Genomic DNA, 18716 nt, shown 5'->3' on the forward strand with positions numbered 1-18716 from the left:
TCCCCCACATCTGGGAAACGCACGCACGCAACCTGTTCACGTGGGAGTGGCGTCCCGTGGCATAAATTCTGCCCCTCCACGTCTGACTGTACCTGTGCGGATTTCTCCTTCTGTTAACTCCTTCTTCTCTGCTGTGGCCTTCTTGGACTCCGGTTCTGCAGGAAACTTTATTTTGGCCTCTTTCGTTAATAGGTTCAGTATCCCAGTAACCCGTCTAGTCAAGCCGCTCTACATTTCTTCTGTCAACGGAGAAAAATTGGACTGCACTGTGCGTTACCGGACAGAACCCCTGCTTATGAGCATTGGACTGCATCACAAAAAAATCAAATTTTTTGTTCTGCCCAACTGCACCTTTGAAGTCCTCCTCTGTCTGCCATGGCTCCAACGTCATTCTCCTACCCTTGACTGGACCACCGGGGAGATCAAAAATTGGGGTCCTTCTTGTCACAAATAATGCCTCACATCTCCTCCCACTTGTCTAACTCCTGAGGTTCCACCCTTACCTGTCCCTCCCAAGGCTTACCAGGACTTTTCTGATATTTTCGGCAAAAAGCAAGCAGAGATCTTGCCTCCTCATAGCCACCTTCCTGGTAACACTCTGACCCGTGGCAAGCTTCACCCTCTGCCCCCCCTCCCCATTCCCACTTCTTCTGGAGTTCCTTCCCTAGATGAAGTAACCCAGGACTTCTCCGTTATCTGGAGGGAGACTCAAGAGTCGCTTCCAATGGCCTCGTCTTGTATGAAGGGACAAGCAGATAAAAAGAGGGGGAGACCTAAGGGGGGGGGGGGGGTACTGTTACGCTGAGCGCTCCGGGTCCCTGCTCCTCCCTGGAGCGCTCGCGGTGTTCTCCTCCCTGCAGCGCCCCGGTCAGACCCGCTGACCGGGAGCGCTGCACTGACACTGCCGGCGGGGATGCGATCCGCATAGCGGGACGCGCCCGCTCGCGGGTCGCATCCCAATCTACTCACCTGTCCCGTTCCCCGGCTGTCACGTCCTGGCGCATGCGGCTCCACTCTCTAGGGCGCGCGCGCGCCGGCTCTCTAAGATTTAAAGGGCCAGTGCACCACTAATTGGTGCCTGGCCCAATCAGTGTAATTAGCTTCCCTGCTCCATGCCTATAAAAAACCACTTCCCCTTCCTGTCCTGGCCGGATCTTGTTGCCTTGTGCCAGTGAAAGCGTTTTGTGTATGTCCCAAGCCTTCTGCTGTTGCCCCTGACTACGAGCCTTGCTGCCTGCCCTGACCTTCTGCTACGTCCGACCTTGCTCTTGCCTTGTCCTTCTGTACCACGCCAGTCTCAGCAGTCAGTGAGGTTGAGCCGCTACCGGTGGACACGACCTGGTTGCTACCGCCGCAACAAGACCATCCCGCTTTGCGGCGTGCTCTGGTGAATACCAGTAGCAACTTAGAACCGGTCCACCGGTATGGTCCACGCCAATCCCTCACTGACACAGAGGATCCAGCACCAGCCTGCCGAATCCTGACAGATGTGAGCGCTGTACAGAGCTACATTACTGCTATAATATGGATGATCGCATCGGGTGTCAGACTGACACCCGGGGTGATATGTCTATAGTACAGGTACTACTATTCCCAGCATAGAACAGTGTGTTCCATGCTGGGAGTAGTAGTACTACATAAAAAATGTAAAAAAAAAAAAGAAAGTTAAACACACATACAATTTTATAAAAATTTTTAGATAAAAAATAAATATTGAGTTAAATACATTTTTACATCCCTACTGCATCCTTTTTTTATTTATTTTTAATTTTTTTGGTACTCAACTATTTTGTAAAAAAAAAATGCCAAAGGGGTCAAAAAAGCCAAATTCCACACAAAGGTAAAAACGCCAGAAAAAAATGACAAAATGCAGGGGAAAACTGTGGCAGTCTTTCTGGCATTTTTATGCCACAAAAATAGCAGGGCAAAAATCTCAGTGGAGTCCTAGCCTAAATCCAGCTCTCAGGAAAAACAGGTTAAAAAGCAAGACTTTATTAGGTCACATTAAAAATGAGAACCACAAGTCACTAAAGGAATTGAAACGCCAGATCAGAAGTGAAATGCCAGATTAGACTCTGCCTCAGACAGAGCCTGATAGGCTTCCTTGGCCATAAAAACAAAGGCAGGGAACAAGTGAGCAGCAGAGGGATCCCTGTCACCCTGATGGATGCTGCGGTCACACTAAAAGCATTCTGATCCTGTTAGCTGGGGTGGGCTTCACCAATGCAGCCCTCTCTTTTTCCGACCGCTTTACTGAGTCAAGCATCGGCAGAAGACTCTTCCGCCTTACAGTTTAATCCTATTGTTCTGTGATAGACCAATAGGAGCGATCACCATCCAGGGACCATCGTGATTGGTCCCAGGCCGCTTTTAGGGATTCTTGGCTGTGCAGCACAGCTCTGCTTAGTCGCATGGGGACTTGTTTTTATCAAAAGGACTTACATGTAGCTCCTAATGTGTCAAGGCAGCTACTTCCAGGAGTCAGGACATACATGCATGTTCTTTTGCATATGTGTGGTAAACTAATTGTTGAGAAAAAGTAATGCATAAAAATGTTTACTATTCATGTACCCATAGCCAAACATGAAACCTTTACATTAACATTAACTTTGCCTTCAGTACTTGGCTACTCTCATAGCTGACTGAAAAAAGTGTTATGTAGGGCTCTTAGACAGTGTAATTCATTAGTTTTAGGGCTATTGATGCAAATTGGCTACACGTCAAAATAGTTTGGTGGGAACCAAATGTTATGCAGAAATTTGGCAAATGCAGAACCAAACTTTTTGAATGTGTGTGGTCATCTCTAGTCTTATTTTGATGTTCCTTAGGACCTGAAGGAATCCAAATCAAATGAAAAATCTAGTTCATATTCCATTGTAACACCAGGATCATGGATACTAAATGTAAGTTGTGTGCTAGTATAGTAACATGAACATTAAAGCCATGTTTTCATTTGTGTTTGTCCCTTTAATGAGAGCTGTGTAAAGGTTTGTCACTTTTTAAAGGCGATGCCCAGGTAGGGACCTATTTTTTATTAAGTCCCCACTACAGTCCGATTCTTACTAGTTCCAGCAAAGTGGTGACAGGAAATGGCTGCTTAGCCAGTCACCGTGCGGAATGAGCACTTTGATATATTTGATAAACTATATATATATATATATATATATATATATATATATATATATATATATATTTCAAAATGTTCAAAGCAACTCCTTTAAATAATGTACTGAAATGTAGTCATCACAAGATTGAACAAAAAATACAACTAAGTTTATTTATCCAGTTCTAAAATTTGATGTATTTACAGTAACATTTAAATAATTTAAATTATAATTTTAAATAATTTACATTTTGATAGGTACCATTCAAGGGATTTTGTATTTTTTGCCAATTCCCCTTCTCCTCAAGTCTTCAACGCATGTCTGTTATTACCAAGGCAATAGGAGAAATGAAATTCTTCGTTTTTATGAAAGGAGCTCCAGAGATTGTAGTTCAGTTTTGCAAGAAAGAAACAGGTATTCTAAATAAATGCAGTATATCTAAACGCTTGCTCAATTGTGTACTTTCCATGGAAATAGGCCATGCCATTAACTGGGGGCCCGTGGAGTGATGCTAGAAACAGTTCCGCTCCCCGGCCACCCGCCCGCATCTACCATCTTCCAGCTAGCTATTGCAGGACTACAACTCCCAGCATGCCCTTACAGTGAGGACTTGCTGGAAGTTGTAGTCCCAACAGCTTGTGGGCGTGTGGCCGGGAGCATAGCCAGCTGACAGGTATCTGAAATGACATCACTGTAATTTCATGTTTCCCGGGCAGACCGGTGATTGGCCCGGACCTCCTGGCCAATCACAGCTGCTAGAGGAAAATATGAAGGTTACAGTGCCGTAACTTTCTTTCCCTTCTATGAAGCAAGGGAGCAGAGCATAATGCTGCCGCTTCCCTGGCTTCCTTGTCACCCACCTGCACAGCACAACTACAACTCTCAGCTCTTACAGTAAGGAGATGCTGGGAGTTGTAGTCGTGCAGTGTGAGCGAGCGGAAGATGCGCGGGCTGGTGACAAGCTTGTCACCCGCCCACACATCTCCAGCACGCGCAGCACGATTACAACTCCCAGCATGCCCTTACAGTAAGGACATGCTGGGAGTTGTAGTCATGTGGCGCAGGCGGGCAGAAGATGTACGGGCGGGTGACCAGCTTGTTACCCGCTCCCACTTCTCCCACCGCTCAGCACTACTACAACTCCCAGCATGCCCACAGTAATGGAGCAGGCAGGTGACTAGCACCCACATCCTCCACCCGCGCAACACAACTGCAACCCCCAGCATGTCCTTACAACATCTCCCGCCTCCCAGTGTCACATCACTACAACTCCCAGCATGGCATTACTGTAAGGGCATGTTGGGAGTTGTAGCCATGCGGCACGGGTGGCAGGAAATGTGCATGCAGGTGACAAGCTTCCCTGGCTTGCTTGTCACCCGCTTGCACTTCTCCCATCAGCCCGCCATCACATGACTACAACTCCCTGCATGCCCTTACAGTGAGGATATACTGGAAGTTGTAGTCGTGCGGCTGTGGGCGGGTAGATGTGCGGGAGGGTGACAATAAATGTACTAACCTAATTTCAGTGGGTTTTTTTTCTTCTCATTTTAGATCCGTGTATCTTGTGGACTAGTTCGGATTCAGTGGACTACGTCGATGACAGCATTATTTTTAATGTTAATAAACTGGTTAAAGAAGGCTTGTATGGGAGTGTTTTTTATAATAAAAAGTTTTTTTTAAATGGAGTCCATTACTAAACAGGGGCTTAGCGTTAGTCCCAAAAACAGCTAACGTTAACCCCCAATTATTACCATGGTACCAACCACCATACGGGTGTTTGGAAGAGCTGGTACCAACAGGCCTGGATCATCAAAAATGGCCCTACGGGGACTAAGCTGTAACAGGCAGGCGTTATTTAGGCCATTATCAGGGTGGGCGAGGACCATGGTTACTGGCCCTCCCCAGCCTAAATATCGCGAGCCTGTTACTGCCTATGCTCAGAAGCGCAATTTTTGACGCTTCGGACCTGTTGGTACCGGCTCTTCCCAGCACCCCTGTGGCGGTGGGTGCCGGGGTAATAATCAGGGTTAGCGCTAGCTGTTTTTGAGGCTAATGCTAAGCCCCGGCTTAGTAATGGACTCCGTCTATAAGACAGCTTCCACCACTAAGCCTGTAAAGTAAATAAAAAAAAAAAAGCAACACGTTTACGAAACTTTTATTTAAAAAAACACTCCCCCACAAGCCTTTGTTGACAATTTTATTAATAGTAAGAAAAAAAATGCTGGTCATCTTAGTATACTGAATTTGAAGTAGTCCTCTGCATACATGGATTTAAAATGAGTAAAAAATATGGGCTAGACAATATTTATTCCCGCACAATCTATGTAACCATTATTAAATGATTATACTGTTCCCTCTATTTAATGTTATTTTATCCACCTACAGTGCCAGACAATTTTTCTTGCATCCTCGACTACTATACGATGCAAGGTTTTCGTGCCATTGGCATTGCATATAAGGAGTTTACATCTAATGCAAATATTGATGTGCAGACCTTACCAAGGTAAGTAGATAGCAATGTTTCAACCAATTATAGAATTCAACCTCTGCTGCTTGTGCTGTAGATTACAAAATATGCTTGTGTCTGTCTCTTACACCAGACTTTCCTTCCTCTGCTCCTCTCTCCCTGGCAGAGCATAACATGTGTGAAACCATTAGATTTAAAAGGGTATTCCAGGAATAAACCTTATATATATCAACTGGCTCCAGAAAGTTAAACAGATTTGTAAATGACTTCTATAAAAAAATCTTAATCCTTCCAATAATTATCAGCTGCTGAAGTTCTTTTCTGTCCGGCAACAGTGCTCTCTGCTGACATCTCTGCTTGTCTTGGGAACTGCACAGTAGATTAGAAGAGGTTTGCTATGGGGATTTGCTTCTACTCTGGACAGTTCCTGAGACAGATGTCATCAGAGAGCAATTAGACAGAAAAGAACAACTCAACTTCAGCAGCTCATAAGTACTGAAAGGATTAAGATGTTTTGATAAAAGTAATTTACAAATCTGTTTAACTTTCTGGAGCCAGTTGATATGTATAAAAAAGTTTTTTCCTGGAAAACCCCTTTAACCCCTTAAGGACAGAGGACGTAAATGTACGTCCTGGTGAGGTGGTACTTAACGCACCAGGACGTACATTTACGTCCTGTGCATAACTGCGGGCATCGGAGCGATGCCAGTGTCATGCGCGGCTGATCTTGGCTGCTGATCGCAGCCAGGGACCCGCCGTCAATGGCCGACGCCCGCGATCTCGCGGGCATCCGCCATTAACCCCTCAGGTGCCGGGATCAATACAGATCCCGGCATCTGCGGCAGTGCGCGATTTGAATGAATGATCGGATCGCCCGCAGCGCTGCTGCGGTGATCCGATCATTCATAACGCCGCACGGAGGTCCCCTCTCTTTCCTCCGTCCGGCTCCCGGCGTCTCCTGCTCTGGTCTGTGATCGAGCAGACCAGAGCAAAGGATTGCCGATAATACTGATTTGTTCTATGTCCTATACATAGAACAGATCAGTATTAGCAATCATGGTATTGCTATGAATAGTCCCCTATGGGGACTATTCAAGTGTAAAAAAAAAAATGTAAAAAAGTGTAAAAGTTAAAGTTAAAAAAAAGTGAAAAATCCCCTCCCCCAATAAAAAAGTAAAATGTCCGTTTTTTCCTATTTTACCCCCAAAAAGCGTAATTTTTTTATAGACATATTTGGTATCGCCGCATGCGTAAATGTCCGAACTATTAAAATAAAATGTTAATGATCCCGTACGGTGAACGGTGTGAACGGAAAAAAAAAAAGTCCAAAATTCCTACTTTTTTTAATACATTTTATATGCAAATGTGGTATCAAAAAAAGTACAGATCATGGCGCAAAAAATGAGCCCCAATACCGCCGCTTATACGGAAAAATAAAAAAGTTAGAGGTCATCAAAATAAAGGGATTATAAACATACTAATTTGGTTAAAAAGTTTGTGATTTTTTTTAAGCGCAACAATAATATAAAAGTATGTAATAATGGGTATCATTTTAATCGTATTGACCCTCAGAAGAAAGAACACACGTCATTTTTACCATAAATTGTACGGCGTGAAAACGAAACCTTCCAAAATTTGCAAAATTGCGTTTTTCGTTTTAATTTCCCCACAAAAATAGTGTTTTTTGGTTGCGCCATACATTTTATGATATAATGAGTGATGTCAATACAAAGGACAACTGGTCGCGCAAAAAACAAGCCCTCATACTAGTCTGTGGATGAAAATATAAGAGTTATGATTTTTAGAAGGCGAGGAGGAATAAATGAAAACATAAAAATTAAATTGTCTGAGTCCTTAAGGCCAAAATGGGCTGAGTCCTTAAGGGGTTAAATTGTCACAGGAAGAGACAACCAATGGGTCAAACAATTGTACTCTTGGACAGTGCCATAACAAATCTTAGTAAAAAATTTGCATTAATTAGAAGCTACAGGGAACCTGTTATTTATTATTATTTTCCGTAATTATCTTAAAGCAGTATTCAAATCCTATTTGTAGCTTGTTTCCCAATGCTAATAAAAAAAAACATGTAAAAAACACCTAGCTATGACGTGATTCTGATGTAAATGATTCCTTAGATTATACTTCCTAAAATCCCCAGGATTCAAGTTTGTTTCCATCTTGTTGCTGTGGCATATGTTCTCCACATTCCATTTCTCTCAGGTCTAGCATGTGAAGTTACCTCCTTCTTTGGCTTTATAACTGGTGCATTTGGACATTGAGTTGGACATTGAAATGCAGTTGCACACGGGGGCACTGTGTAGCGTGTAGCTGTTATTAATGTAGAAGCAGCTTTCCACTTCTCCGTTTGTGCTTCTCGAATGTATGACATACACAACTGAACATATAGTTTACTATAACAGCAATATGCAGCACATAGAAAAACCCAACATGGAAAGTGGGGAAGAAACTGCGGCCATATGGGGAATGTTGAAGGTTTTCTCACTTTGCACATAAGGAGACACAAACATAGAATATGGGGGGCAAGAATAAGAAGGGGGAAATTTGATAGTAAGAATGTGAGTGCCCATTTGAAGAAGTTCTTACATTGGGTTAAGGTACAAAAACTTAGATTTTGGAATAACACCTTTAAATATTAACAACCTACTACTCTTTCATCATTAAAAAACATATGTGGCTGATATTGAGTATTGTGGGGTCGGAAGAGATAGGTTTCAGTCAAGTTATCCTTTGGTTGACAGCTATCTAGGGTGTTACACATCCACACCGTTTATCTGGTGTAGGATTCTATTGTGGCACTTATAGTCCGCTGCAGACATCCTCCATTGTATGCATTTTTATGCTGGGGATCGCCCTTAGCAACGGACTACAAGGGCAGGATCTGCTCCCCCAGTATAAATGCACAACCGCATCTGGGGCTGAGCACCTCCAGCCATTTGAGACCACGTTTTTTGTTGTTTGTTTTTATCTAGGGTGTATGACATACTTTTAGGTTATGTACAAGACTGTATTTTTATTGTATTTTATGTTGACTTATTTTAATTAATTTATTTATTTGTGGGGGGGGGGGGGGGGAGACTTCCCTAATAGGCTTAATCTGATCTTATTAATTATATTAAATATGCAACTCATATACAGAACTATATGACAGCTATTTACACAAGTCTTGTGCAGGTTATAAGGACTTGACATATTACATTGTATCTAAATACACTATCTGGTATTGGGACAAGAAATTGGTAAACATTTAAAACGTTTCGGCTCTGCCGGTTCACTAAACTTCTAGGAAAGTTCTGAATGAACTTGGGTTCTACTGGGTTGGATTTGATCATCTCATAATCATTATCATTTAATTCAGATGTTTTATTTATTCCATTGCCTCAGATGTATAATAACAAGCACCTACTAATGTAATCCGCCTTTACAAGCATGTGTGAAAGAATGGGTCATTCTTAAAAGCGTATTGAATTCTAGTGTGGTACAGTAATACATTGCCAATGCTACAAGAAATCAGTTAGTGAAAATTCTTCCCTCCTAGATCTTCTACAATGAACTGTGAGTGGTGTTATAGGAAAGTAGGAGCATTTAGTAAGACATAAGCATATAGTATGTGGCAATCCAGGAGGTTGTCTGCTGGGACTAGCACTACTACTAGTGTCAACGGTGCTGCAATTGGTCTTGCAGGGCCCAGTGTAACCCTGCCCTAGGTGCACAGAATATTTAACAATGGAGAGGATGCATGTGGGGGGTGGTAGTATAGCTGTCCTCTCGGACGCATGTGTGCTAGTGGTGTTGGTCAGGATGCTCTTGGTGTTGTGGTGTAACAAGACACGGGGAGACCAGGAGAAGTTGAAAAACTTTCTGATGTAAACAGAAGATACAGTGTGTTTCACAAAGTCCCAGGCTGTAAGTGCTACATAGGTTAAAGGAGTGTACAGAGGAGAAATGTTCATTGCAATGTTATAGTGACTGATTAAACTTGACTTAAAATATAGATTTACTTGTTTTTGGGACGTATCCCGGGACATGAATTGGTCCCTGATCAGAGCAATGCCCAACTTGTTCATTGTTATGTGACAAGACTTGAATTACTTGTTGGCTCTTTGGAGCAATCCCAATGTACTCAGTAAAGCAAGGTCTTCTCAGGGGTGTAGCTGAGGTAGTAGATTGTCTTCTGCACAGGATAACATATCCATGGCTTTGAATATACTGACAGACATTCCAGCTATCACATCCGGATGGCATCCCTTGACATGGAAATTGCTACTGCTAACCAGACCAGGACCCCAAGGCATGCGGCATCCAGTTTTCCTTGTTTGCTATTAGACACTTTGGTATTTTACTTTCTCCTGAAAACCTCCTTGTACTTGTAGTGGACAGTGGACAGCCTGTCAGAAAAGAGGAATGGCAAGGTGTACTTGACCTGTGTCTCTAATTCAAACTCAGCTGAGGAGAGGGGACCAAAACTTATATGGCCTTCCTTGATCTATTCCTGCCATGTTATGTTTGACCTTAACCCCTTGGGGACAGAGGGTTTTTCCGTTTTAGCACTTTTGTTTTTTCCTCCTTACCTTTAAAAAAATCATAACCCTTTCAATTTTGCACTTAAAAATCCATATGATGGCTTATTTTTTGCGCCACCAATTCTACTTTGTAATGACATCAGTCATTTTACCCAAAAATCTACGGCGAAACGTAAAAAAAATCATTGTGCAACAAAATTGAAGAAAAAAGCCATTTTGTACATTTTGGTGGCTTCCGTTTCTACGCAATACATTTTTCTGTAAAAATGACACCTTATCTTTATTTTATAGGTCCATACGATTAAAATGATACCCTACTTATATAGGTTTGATTTTGTCTTACTTCTGGAAAAAATCATAACTACATGCAGGAAAATTTATATATTTAAAATTGTCCTCTTCTGACCCCTATAACTTTTTTATTTTTCCGCGTACAGGGCGGTATCATTTTGTGCACCGTGATCTGAAGTTTTTAGCGGTACCATGTTTGTATTGATCGGACTTTTTGATAGCTTTTTATTAATTTTTTCATGATGTAAAAAGTGACCAAAAAAAACGCTATTTTGGACTTTGGAATTTTTTTGCTCGTACTCCATTGACCGTGCAATATATTTTTACAATTTGGACATTTCTGCACATATGTTTATTTTAATTTTTATTTACACTGTTTTTTTTTTTTTATGGGAAAAGGGGGGTGATTCAAACTTTTATTAGGGAAGGGGTTAAATGATCTTTTTCACTTTTTTTTTTTGCAGTGTTATAGCTCCCATAGGGGGCTATAACACTGCACACACTGATCTTTTACATTGATCAATGATTTCTCATAGGAAACCATTGATCAATGATTCTGCCGTTTGACTGCTCATGCCTGGATCTCAGGCACCGAGTAGTCATTCGGCGATCGGACAGCGAGGAGGAAGGTTGAGGACTCTCCTGCTGTCCTAAAGCTGTTCGGGATCCCACGATTTAGCTGAAGAGCCCACTAAGCTAGCCTGGAGCAGTTTACTTTCATTTTAGATGCAGTGTTCAACTTTGAATTTCGTGTCTAAAGGTTTAACGGCCGGGACCCGTGGCTAATAGCAGGCAGCACTGATCGCGGTGCCGCGCGCTATTAGCCATGGGTCCCGGCCGTTGTTAGATGCAGGGCCTGACCCGCTATGATGCAGGGCCACGGCGTGGCCCCGCGTTGTAGAAAGGGAGTGGGCGGAGAACGTACAGGTACACCCTCCATCCCCAAAAGGTTAAACGGTTACTCCAGTGTAAAAAAAACTAATTTAAATCAACTGGTGCCAGAAAGTAAAACAGATTTGTAAATGACTTTTATTTAAAAATGTTAATCCTTCCAGTACTTTTTAGCTTCTGTATGCTCTAGAGAAAGTTCATTTATTTTTTAATTTCTTTTCTGTCTGACCACAGTGCTCTCTGCTGACACCTCTGTCTATGTCAGGAACTGTCTACCAGTTGATTTAAAAAATAATTGTTTCCACCGAAGTACTCCTTTAACGTCCTGGTTTGGCGGGACTTCGCGCACCAAGACATACATTTACGTCCTGTGTAGGACCGCGAGCATCGCAACGGTGTCCGCGACCTACATGGCAGCCGGGGACCCGCCCTTAATGGCCAACATCCGCGATCGTACGAATGTCCGCCATAAACCCCTCAGTATTGATCACAGCATCTGCGGCAGTGCGGTACTTTCAATGGATGATCAGATCGGATCGCCCGCAGCGCTGCGTGATCCGATCATCCAGCATGGCGGCTGGAGGTCCCCTCATCTGGCTCCGGCCATATCCCGGGGTCTTCTGCTCTGGTCGATCGGTCGAGCTCTGCAATCGAGCAGACCAGCGCAGAAGATCACCGATAATCCTGATCAGTGCTGTGTCCTATACATAGCACTGAACAGTATTAGCAATCAAAGGATTGCTATAGATATTCCCCTATGGGGACATAAAAAGTGTAAAAAAAAAAGTTGAAAAATATATAAATAAAAAGTAAAATCCTCTCCCCCAATAAAAATGAAAATTGTCAGTTTTCCCCATTTTACCCCCAAAAAGCGTAAATATATTTTTAATAAACATATTTAGTATCACCGCGTGCGTAAATGTCCGAACTATCAAAATATAATGTTAATTATCCCGTACGGTGAATGGCGTAAATGTAAAAAAGAAAAAAAGTCAAAAAATGCAGCTTTTTTGTCACATTTTATTAAAAAAAAAGCTTAATAAAAAATTATCTAAAAGTTTTATATATGCAAATTTGGTATCAATAAAAAGTACAGATGATGGCGCAAAAAATTAGCCCTCACACCACCCTATATACGGAAAAATGAAAAAGTTATACGTGGTCAAAATAGGGCGATTTTAGATTACTGATTTTATACAAAAAGTTCTAGATTTTTTTAAGCGGTACAAAAATATAAAAGTATCTAGCCATGGTTATCATTTTTATCATATTGAGCCACGGAATAAAGAACACATGTCAATTTTACCATAAAGTGTATAGTGCGAAAACAAAACCCTCCAAAATGTGCACAATTGTGGTTTTCATTTAAATTTCCTCCCTAAAATTTTTTTTTAGGTTCGCCATACATTTTATGGTAAAATGAGAGGTTTCATTTCAAAGTACAATTGGTCATGCAAAAATCAAGCCCTCATATGGGTCTGTAGATGGAAATATAAAAAAAGGAGTTGTGGATTTTAGAAGGCGAGGAGGAAAAAATGAAAATGCAAAAATAAAATCGGCCTGGTACTTGAGGTTAAAATGAGCTTGGTTCTTAAGGGGTTAAAGGAGACCTAACTCTAAAGTGGCTTCTCATGTGTATGTAGTGTGGTTAACCCTTGTAGAAACCTGCAGTAGAGAAAACAGGATCTGTTCACACAAATCCTAGACTTCAGGGTAACATACTGTAAGGATTCCTCCTTGGGGATTAGCTCCGGGATCGTCCTGGACACTGCCACGGGACACGTTTCCACTCAATAAACCCGCAGACAACGGTTATTCATGCACGCCTGGCATCTGCCAGCTTTATTTAGACAGGTTGCAGGTAAAAACAAAACATAACTCAGGAACAAACCAAAGTCCTAGACCGTCTGGTCACTGACTACACATATCAGCATGCCCTGACTACTATCTGGTGAGCTACCCTCAGCCAGCATAAAACATGTGCCCCTGCAACCTGTTACTCACAGTTCACACCACTTCTTCACTTCTTGGACCGCTCACAGTTCGCTGTGTGTTTCCTTACCAGGGTCCGTGTGTCTCCCCCTACAGCGACATGCTGTTACCCAGGGAGAGCCCCAACTATTCTGTTTCTTTTCATTTTAAACACACTTTCCCTTCCTGATACCTCATTAATCAGGCCACCGGTGGAGCATTCAGCAGAGTTAGCAAGGGAAATACACCCTTTCCTTGCCACACTGACACAATACCCATAGGGTTACATGCTTTGTAAAGTAAGAACAGTTAAATATATATTCTGTAGAACCCTGCAGTAGAGAAAACAGAAAACAGAACCCTGTAGAACCCTGCAGAAGCCTGCAGTAGAGAAAACAGGATCTGTTCACACAAATCATAGACTTCAGGGTAACATACCCATAGGGTTACATGCTTTGTAAAGTAAGAACAGGAAAATATATATTCTGCTCACCTTATTGTGTTGTGGTAAAGACACAACGACTTAACTTGACATGTGGCGGATGCCTTGTTGTGCAGCCTCATGTAAGACGGTAACAAGATGCCTTGCCATACTGGTTGTTCAGAAATAAAACAAGACTTCAGGGAGAAACCAGGATTTTCGGCGCTGACCAAAGAGAAGGTATCGGAGCCCAGGTAAAAGAAGGAGGTTTATTAGCAACGCGTTTCACCGCGCTTGCGCGGCTTCATCAGGCTTAATACACGGCAGTTGTACCAGGGTTATATACCCACACGGGATTAACCCATGAAGTGCATAATTAAAATATATTACAAAAAAACAATATAAAATGTATAAATAACAATGAGCATAAATATACATTTATAACACTCAGCACTGATCTTAATGAAATATTATATAAATTACAGCTATAAAATTAAGAGGACATATATAGAAGTAAAAAATGAAAAAATAGCCGCATAGTGTGAATTTGATGAAGGATAAAAACAAGACCAAGGTTCCCATCGGGCGTGACCAGTTAAACCAAATAGTTGATAGAAGGAGTTGCATGATTCATACCAAGAACATCAAATGAAGGAAGCACAAAAAACAGAACAGAACAGGTTCCAAAAAACTATTAAAGTAAAAAATTTAAGTAAAAAATCCACCTCTATTGGACAAACCATGTCACAAAAAATCACAAAAAATAAAAATAAATTCAGAGGATGTAGAGGTGGCAGATCCTCTAAAACTAGGGGATTCCCCAACCTTATCCCCTCTTCACAAACAAGAATTGAAAAAGAAAAAATAAACATTTTTAACCTATCCAAATATTTGTTGTCTGAAAGCGAAACTAGTTTACTTTCTAGAGGCTTGTCTTTTTGTCCGGTCACTCGCCCTGACGATTTTAAATTATTTCTAGATTTGAATAACTATATACGAAAATTTACCTTAAATCGGCATTTTTCTTTAATAGAAAAAAAATAAAACTTCCTTAGCGGAATACCAGGATTATTCAGCTTTAACATCTTCTAATACCGAGGCCAAACATGTCCAGGTAAATCCCGTTTCTAACTTCTATCCTCTACACCACAGAGGAAATTATTTAGAAACATTTTATTCTATGGTAAACAAAGATTTTAATTTGTTATGTGAGAGATCTATTATATATAAAGATAAAGATAATCTCTCTACAGCAGAAAGGAATGCCATCAGATCACTACAAAATAATAGCGAACTAGTTATCCGCCCCGCTGATAAGGGGGGTGGTACTGTATTACTTGATCGTGATGACTATGTAGCAGAAGCCATGAATATTCTTTCTGATACGAGTTATTACTCAATTTTATTGAATGACCCTTCCATGACTTATTTTAACATGTATTCAGCATTAATACAGAAAGCTGCCGACCTTGGTCTGTTGAATAAGAGAGAGCATACTTTTCTTAATATTAAACATTATAATATTCCCCATTTTTATTATCTACCTAAATTACATAAGAATCCTAGTAAACCCCCTGGTCGTCCTATAATTTCAGGTGTTGGCTCTCTTACAGCCAACTTGTCCCACTTCATTGACCTCTTTTTACAACCTTACGTTTTAAACTTACCTTCGTATTTACGTGATTCAACCCAGTTAATTTATGAATTAAATAATATTAGTTTACCTCTGACATTTTCTTTTTTAACCCTGGATGTCTGCTCTCTCTACTCAAATATTCAAACAGACTTGGGTCTATCAGCCATACAAAATACCTTTTCGAATGATATAACACTCAGCACTGACCAATCTGCATTTTTGTTAGATTCTATTTGTTTTATTTTGGACCACAATATTTTTACATTTAATGAAGTTTTGTATAGGCAGACCAGGGGCTGTACCATGGGGACTCGTTTCGCCCCTAGTTATGCTAATCTATTTATGGGGCGATTCGAGTCCCTAGTTATGGCACAGTCCCCTGCATTTATTGAGTTTGTTTGCTTTTTTCGGAGATATATTGACAATTTATTCATAATTTGGAGCGGCTCTTTTTCGCAGGCAGAGCAATTTGTTGGTGAATTAAATCAAAATTCTTGGGGGCTTAATTTTACTATGCAATATTCCACTCACGTTATTCAATTTTTGGATCTGGAAATATCCAGATCAGATTTGGGACACTATAAGTACCAAAACTTTTTTCAAAAAAGTTGATATTAATAGCTTTCTTAGCTATGAAAGTGCACATTATCCTATCTGGCTCCTTGGTGTCCCTTATGGTCAGTACCTGCGCGTCAGAAAGAACTGTACATCAGATGACAGTTTTGATGCGCAGGCCGCTGTCCTTAGGGGGCGTTTTCGTGAAAATGGTTATCCCAATAAATTACTCTCCGATGCCTATAAAAAAGTATAAGGAAAAACACAATTAGAATTGGTCACACCTAAATTGGTCACCGTCCCTAAATAATATGTCACTCTTGAAAACATTTAATCACAAATATAATTTTATTACTAATTTCAATAACGAAGCTACTAACATTAAAAAAATATTATCCAAACATTGGCCCATTTTGTGTAATGATCCAATTCTTAAAAGTTTTCTTCCTACTACTCCTAATATTACATTTAGAAGATCTCGTAATTTACAAAATCTTATTGCCCCTGGTAAATTGAAACCTATAGTTATAGACACAGTTCAGACGGGTGCCATCAGCTCTCCATGCGGCCGGTCTCGCTGCATGTGCTGTGATTTAATTAAATCCACAACTGTATTTAAATCAGCGTATACACATAAAGAATACAAAGTCAAAGGCAATCTTACCTGCGACACTAATTTTGCCATATATTTACTGTCTTGTCAGTGCGGTTTACAATACGTAGGCCGCACTGTACAAACAGTTTGTGCACTTATGAATCGCCATAGATGGAATATCAGACATGAGTATATGCTACATAGCATTTCTAAACATTTTTCATTAAAACACAATAGTTGCATAGAGTCTTTAAATTTGATTATCTTGGAATCGGTCCCAAAGGGTATTTCCAATAGATTCCAACGTTTAATTAACCGTGAGAGTTTTTGGATTCATAAGTTGGTAACTTTATTTCCGCACAGTTTGAATGAGACAATTGAAAATACTCGTTGATTTTGTTCTATCCGTCATTCATGTCCTCATTAATATATTTTTTATTTATTAATTTTTTACTTTAATTTTTTACTTTAATAGTTTTTTGGAACCTGTTGGAACCTGCGTTTTTCGCTAAGTTTTTTGTGCTTCCTTCATTTGATGTTCTTGGTATGAATCATGCAACTCCTTCTATCAACTGTTTGGTTAAACTGGTCACGCCCGAATGGGAACCTTGGTCTTGTTTTTATCCTTCATCAAATTCACACTATGCGGCTATTTTTTCATTTTTTACTTCTATATATGTCCTCTTAATTTTATAGCTGTAATTTATATAATATTTCATTAAGATCAGTGCTGAGTGTTATAAATGTATATTTATGCTCATTGTTATTTATACATTTTATATCGTTTTTTTGTAATATATTTTAATTATGCACTTCATGGGTTAATCCCGTGTGGGTAAATAACCCTGGTACAACTGCCGTGTATTAAGCCTGATGAAGCCGCGCAAGCGCGGTGAAACGCGTTGCTAATAAACATCCTTCCTTTACCTGGGCTCCGATACCTTCTCTTTGGTCAGCGCCGAAAATCCTGGTTTCTCCCTGAAGTCTTGTTTTATTCCACACATCCTCCAGGAAGGCTGCAGACTACAGGATTGTGATCCTTAAAAATCACATGTATTCAGCATAGTTGTGTATGTCCTCATACAACTTAGCAGGGTGAGCACGGATATTGCATTAATTCTCCTCTCTACCCTTGTGCTGGCTTTACTATACAGGGAGCGCCTTTCCTCTTTTCTCTTTTTTGGTTGTTCAGAAAGTTATTGTTGGGAAAAAAAACAGGATAATTTTATGCAAATCACTTCTCCATAAACGTAATACATTAAAGATTTGTTGTGACACACACAACACATTTCAAGGTTTAAACACCTCTTCATCAGATATACAGTGGCAACCTTACTTGACAATATTACCATATAGAAAGCTCTAGCTCTTACCTTTTTTCACCACATAAACATAAAGGCATTGTTTGGGGAGCTTAGTGTGAAAGAACTTGACTGCCCCATCAAACACTATTGTAATGAACTAGAACAGAGATTTTAAACCCTGCCCTCTTGTTTAAAGGGGTAATCTGGCCTTAGACATCTTATCCTCTATCCAAAGGATGGGGGAATAAGATGTCTAATGGCAGGGCTCCCACCACTAAGGTGCTTCCCGCTGGGTGCTGATCAGAGACCGAGACGTGACGTCAGGGCCATGCCCCATCGTAACATCAAGCCACTTCATTCATGTCTATAGAATGCGAGGGGCTGCACAGAGATCGCGGAGGTCCCAGAGGCAGGACCCCTGCGATCAGACTTCTTATTCCCTATCCTTTGGATAGGGGAAAAGATGTCTAAGTCCGGAATACCGCTTTAACATGGTTGTCTGTGCTTACAAATGCTCTTCTGGATGAATGAGCAAAAGTTCCCACAGGGATATTTCAAAATCTTGTTGAAAGTCTTCCCTGGATAGTTTGTAGTATTGTAAAACATATTTAGTAGATGTGACACAGTTCGTTATTTTTCTGACACTGTAAGTTTTTCAAACTTTTATAGCTTATCCTATCAAACCCCTTCCTCTCGGGCCATTTTTCATTTTTGCACTTTAGTTTTTTCCTCCTCACCTTCATAAGAACACTTTCAATTTTTCACCTACAGACTCATATGTGGGTTTGTTTTTTGCTCCACCAATTTTACCTTGTAATGACATCAATCATTTCACTACAAAATCGACAGCAAAACCAGAAAAAAAAAATTGTGGGGCAAAATTGGAAAAAATCTATTTTGTTAATGTTTAGGGCTTACACTTGCACTTTTCAGTACAAAT

At 40.7% G+C, this 18716-nt stretch overlaps 1 protein-coding gene across 1 annotated transcript in view; it reads left to right on the forward strand.

Moving 5' to 3' along the window:
- Positions 1-18716, forward strand: part of LOC130361842 (probable cation-transporting ATPase 13A5) — a 218814-nt gene that overhangs the window by 115395 nt on the left and 84703 nt on the right. Inside the window, exons 16-18 of the mRNA XM_056565409.1 lie at positions 2829-2903; positions 3362-3518; positions 5490-5607. Of these exons, the coding sequence (XP_056421384.1) occupies positions 2829-2903; positions 3362-3518; positions 5490-5607 (350 nt within the window). The remainder of the gene's footprint in view (positions 1-2828; positions 2904-3361; positions 3519-5489; positions 5608-18716) is intronic.

Source organism: Hyla sarda, chromosome 3, assembly GCF_029499605.1.
Source record: "Hyla sarda isolate aHylSar1 chromosome 3, aHylSar1.hap1, whole genome shotgun sequence".
Lineage (NCBI taxonomy): Eukaryota > Metazoa > Chordata > Amphibia > Anura > Hylidae > Hyla > Hyla sarda.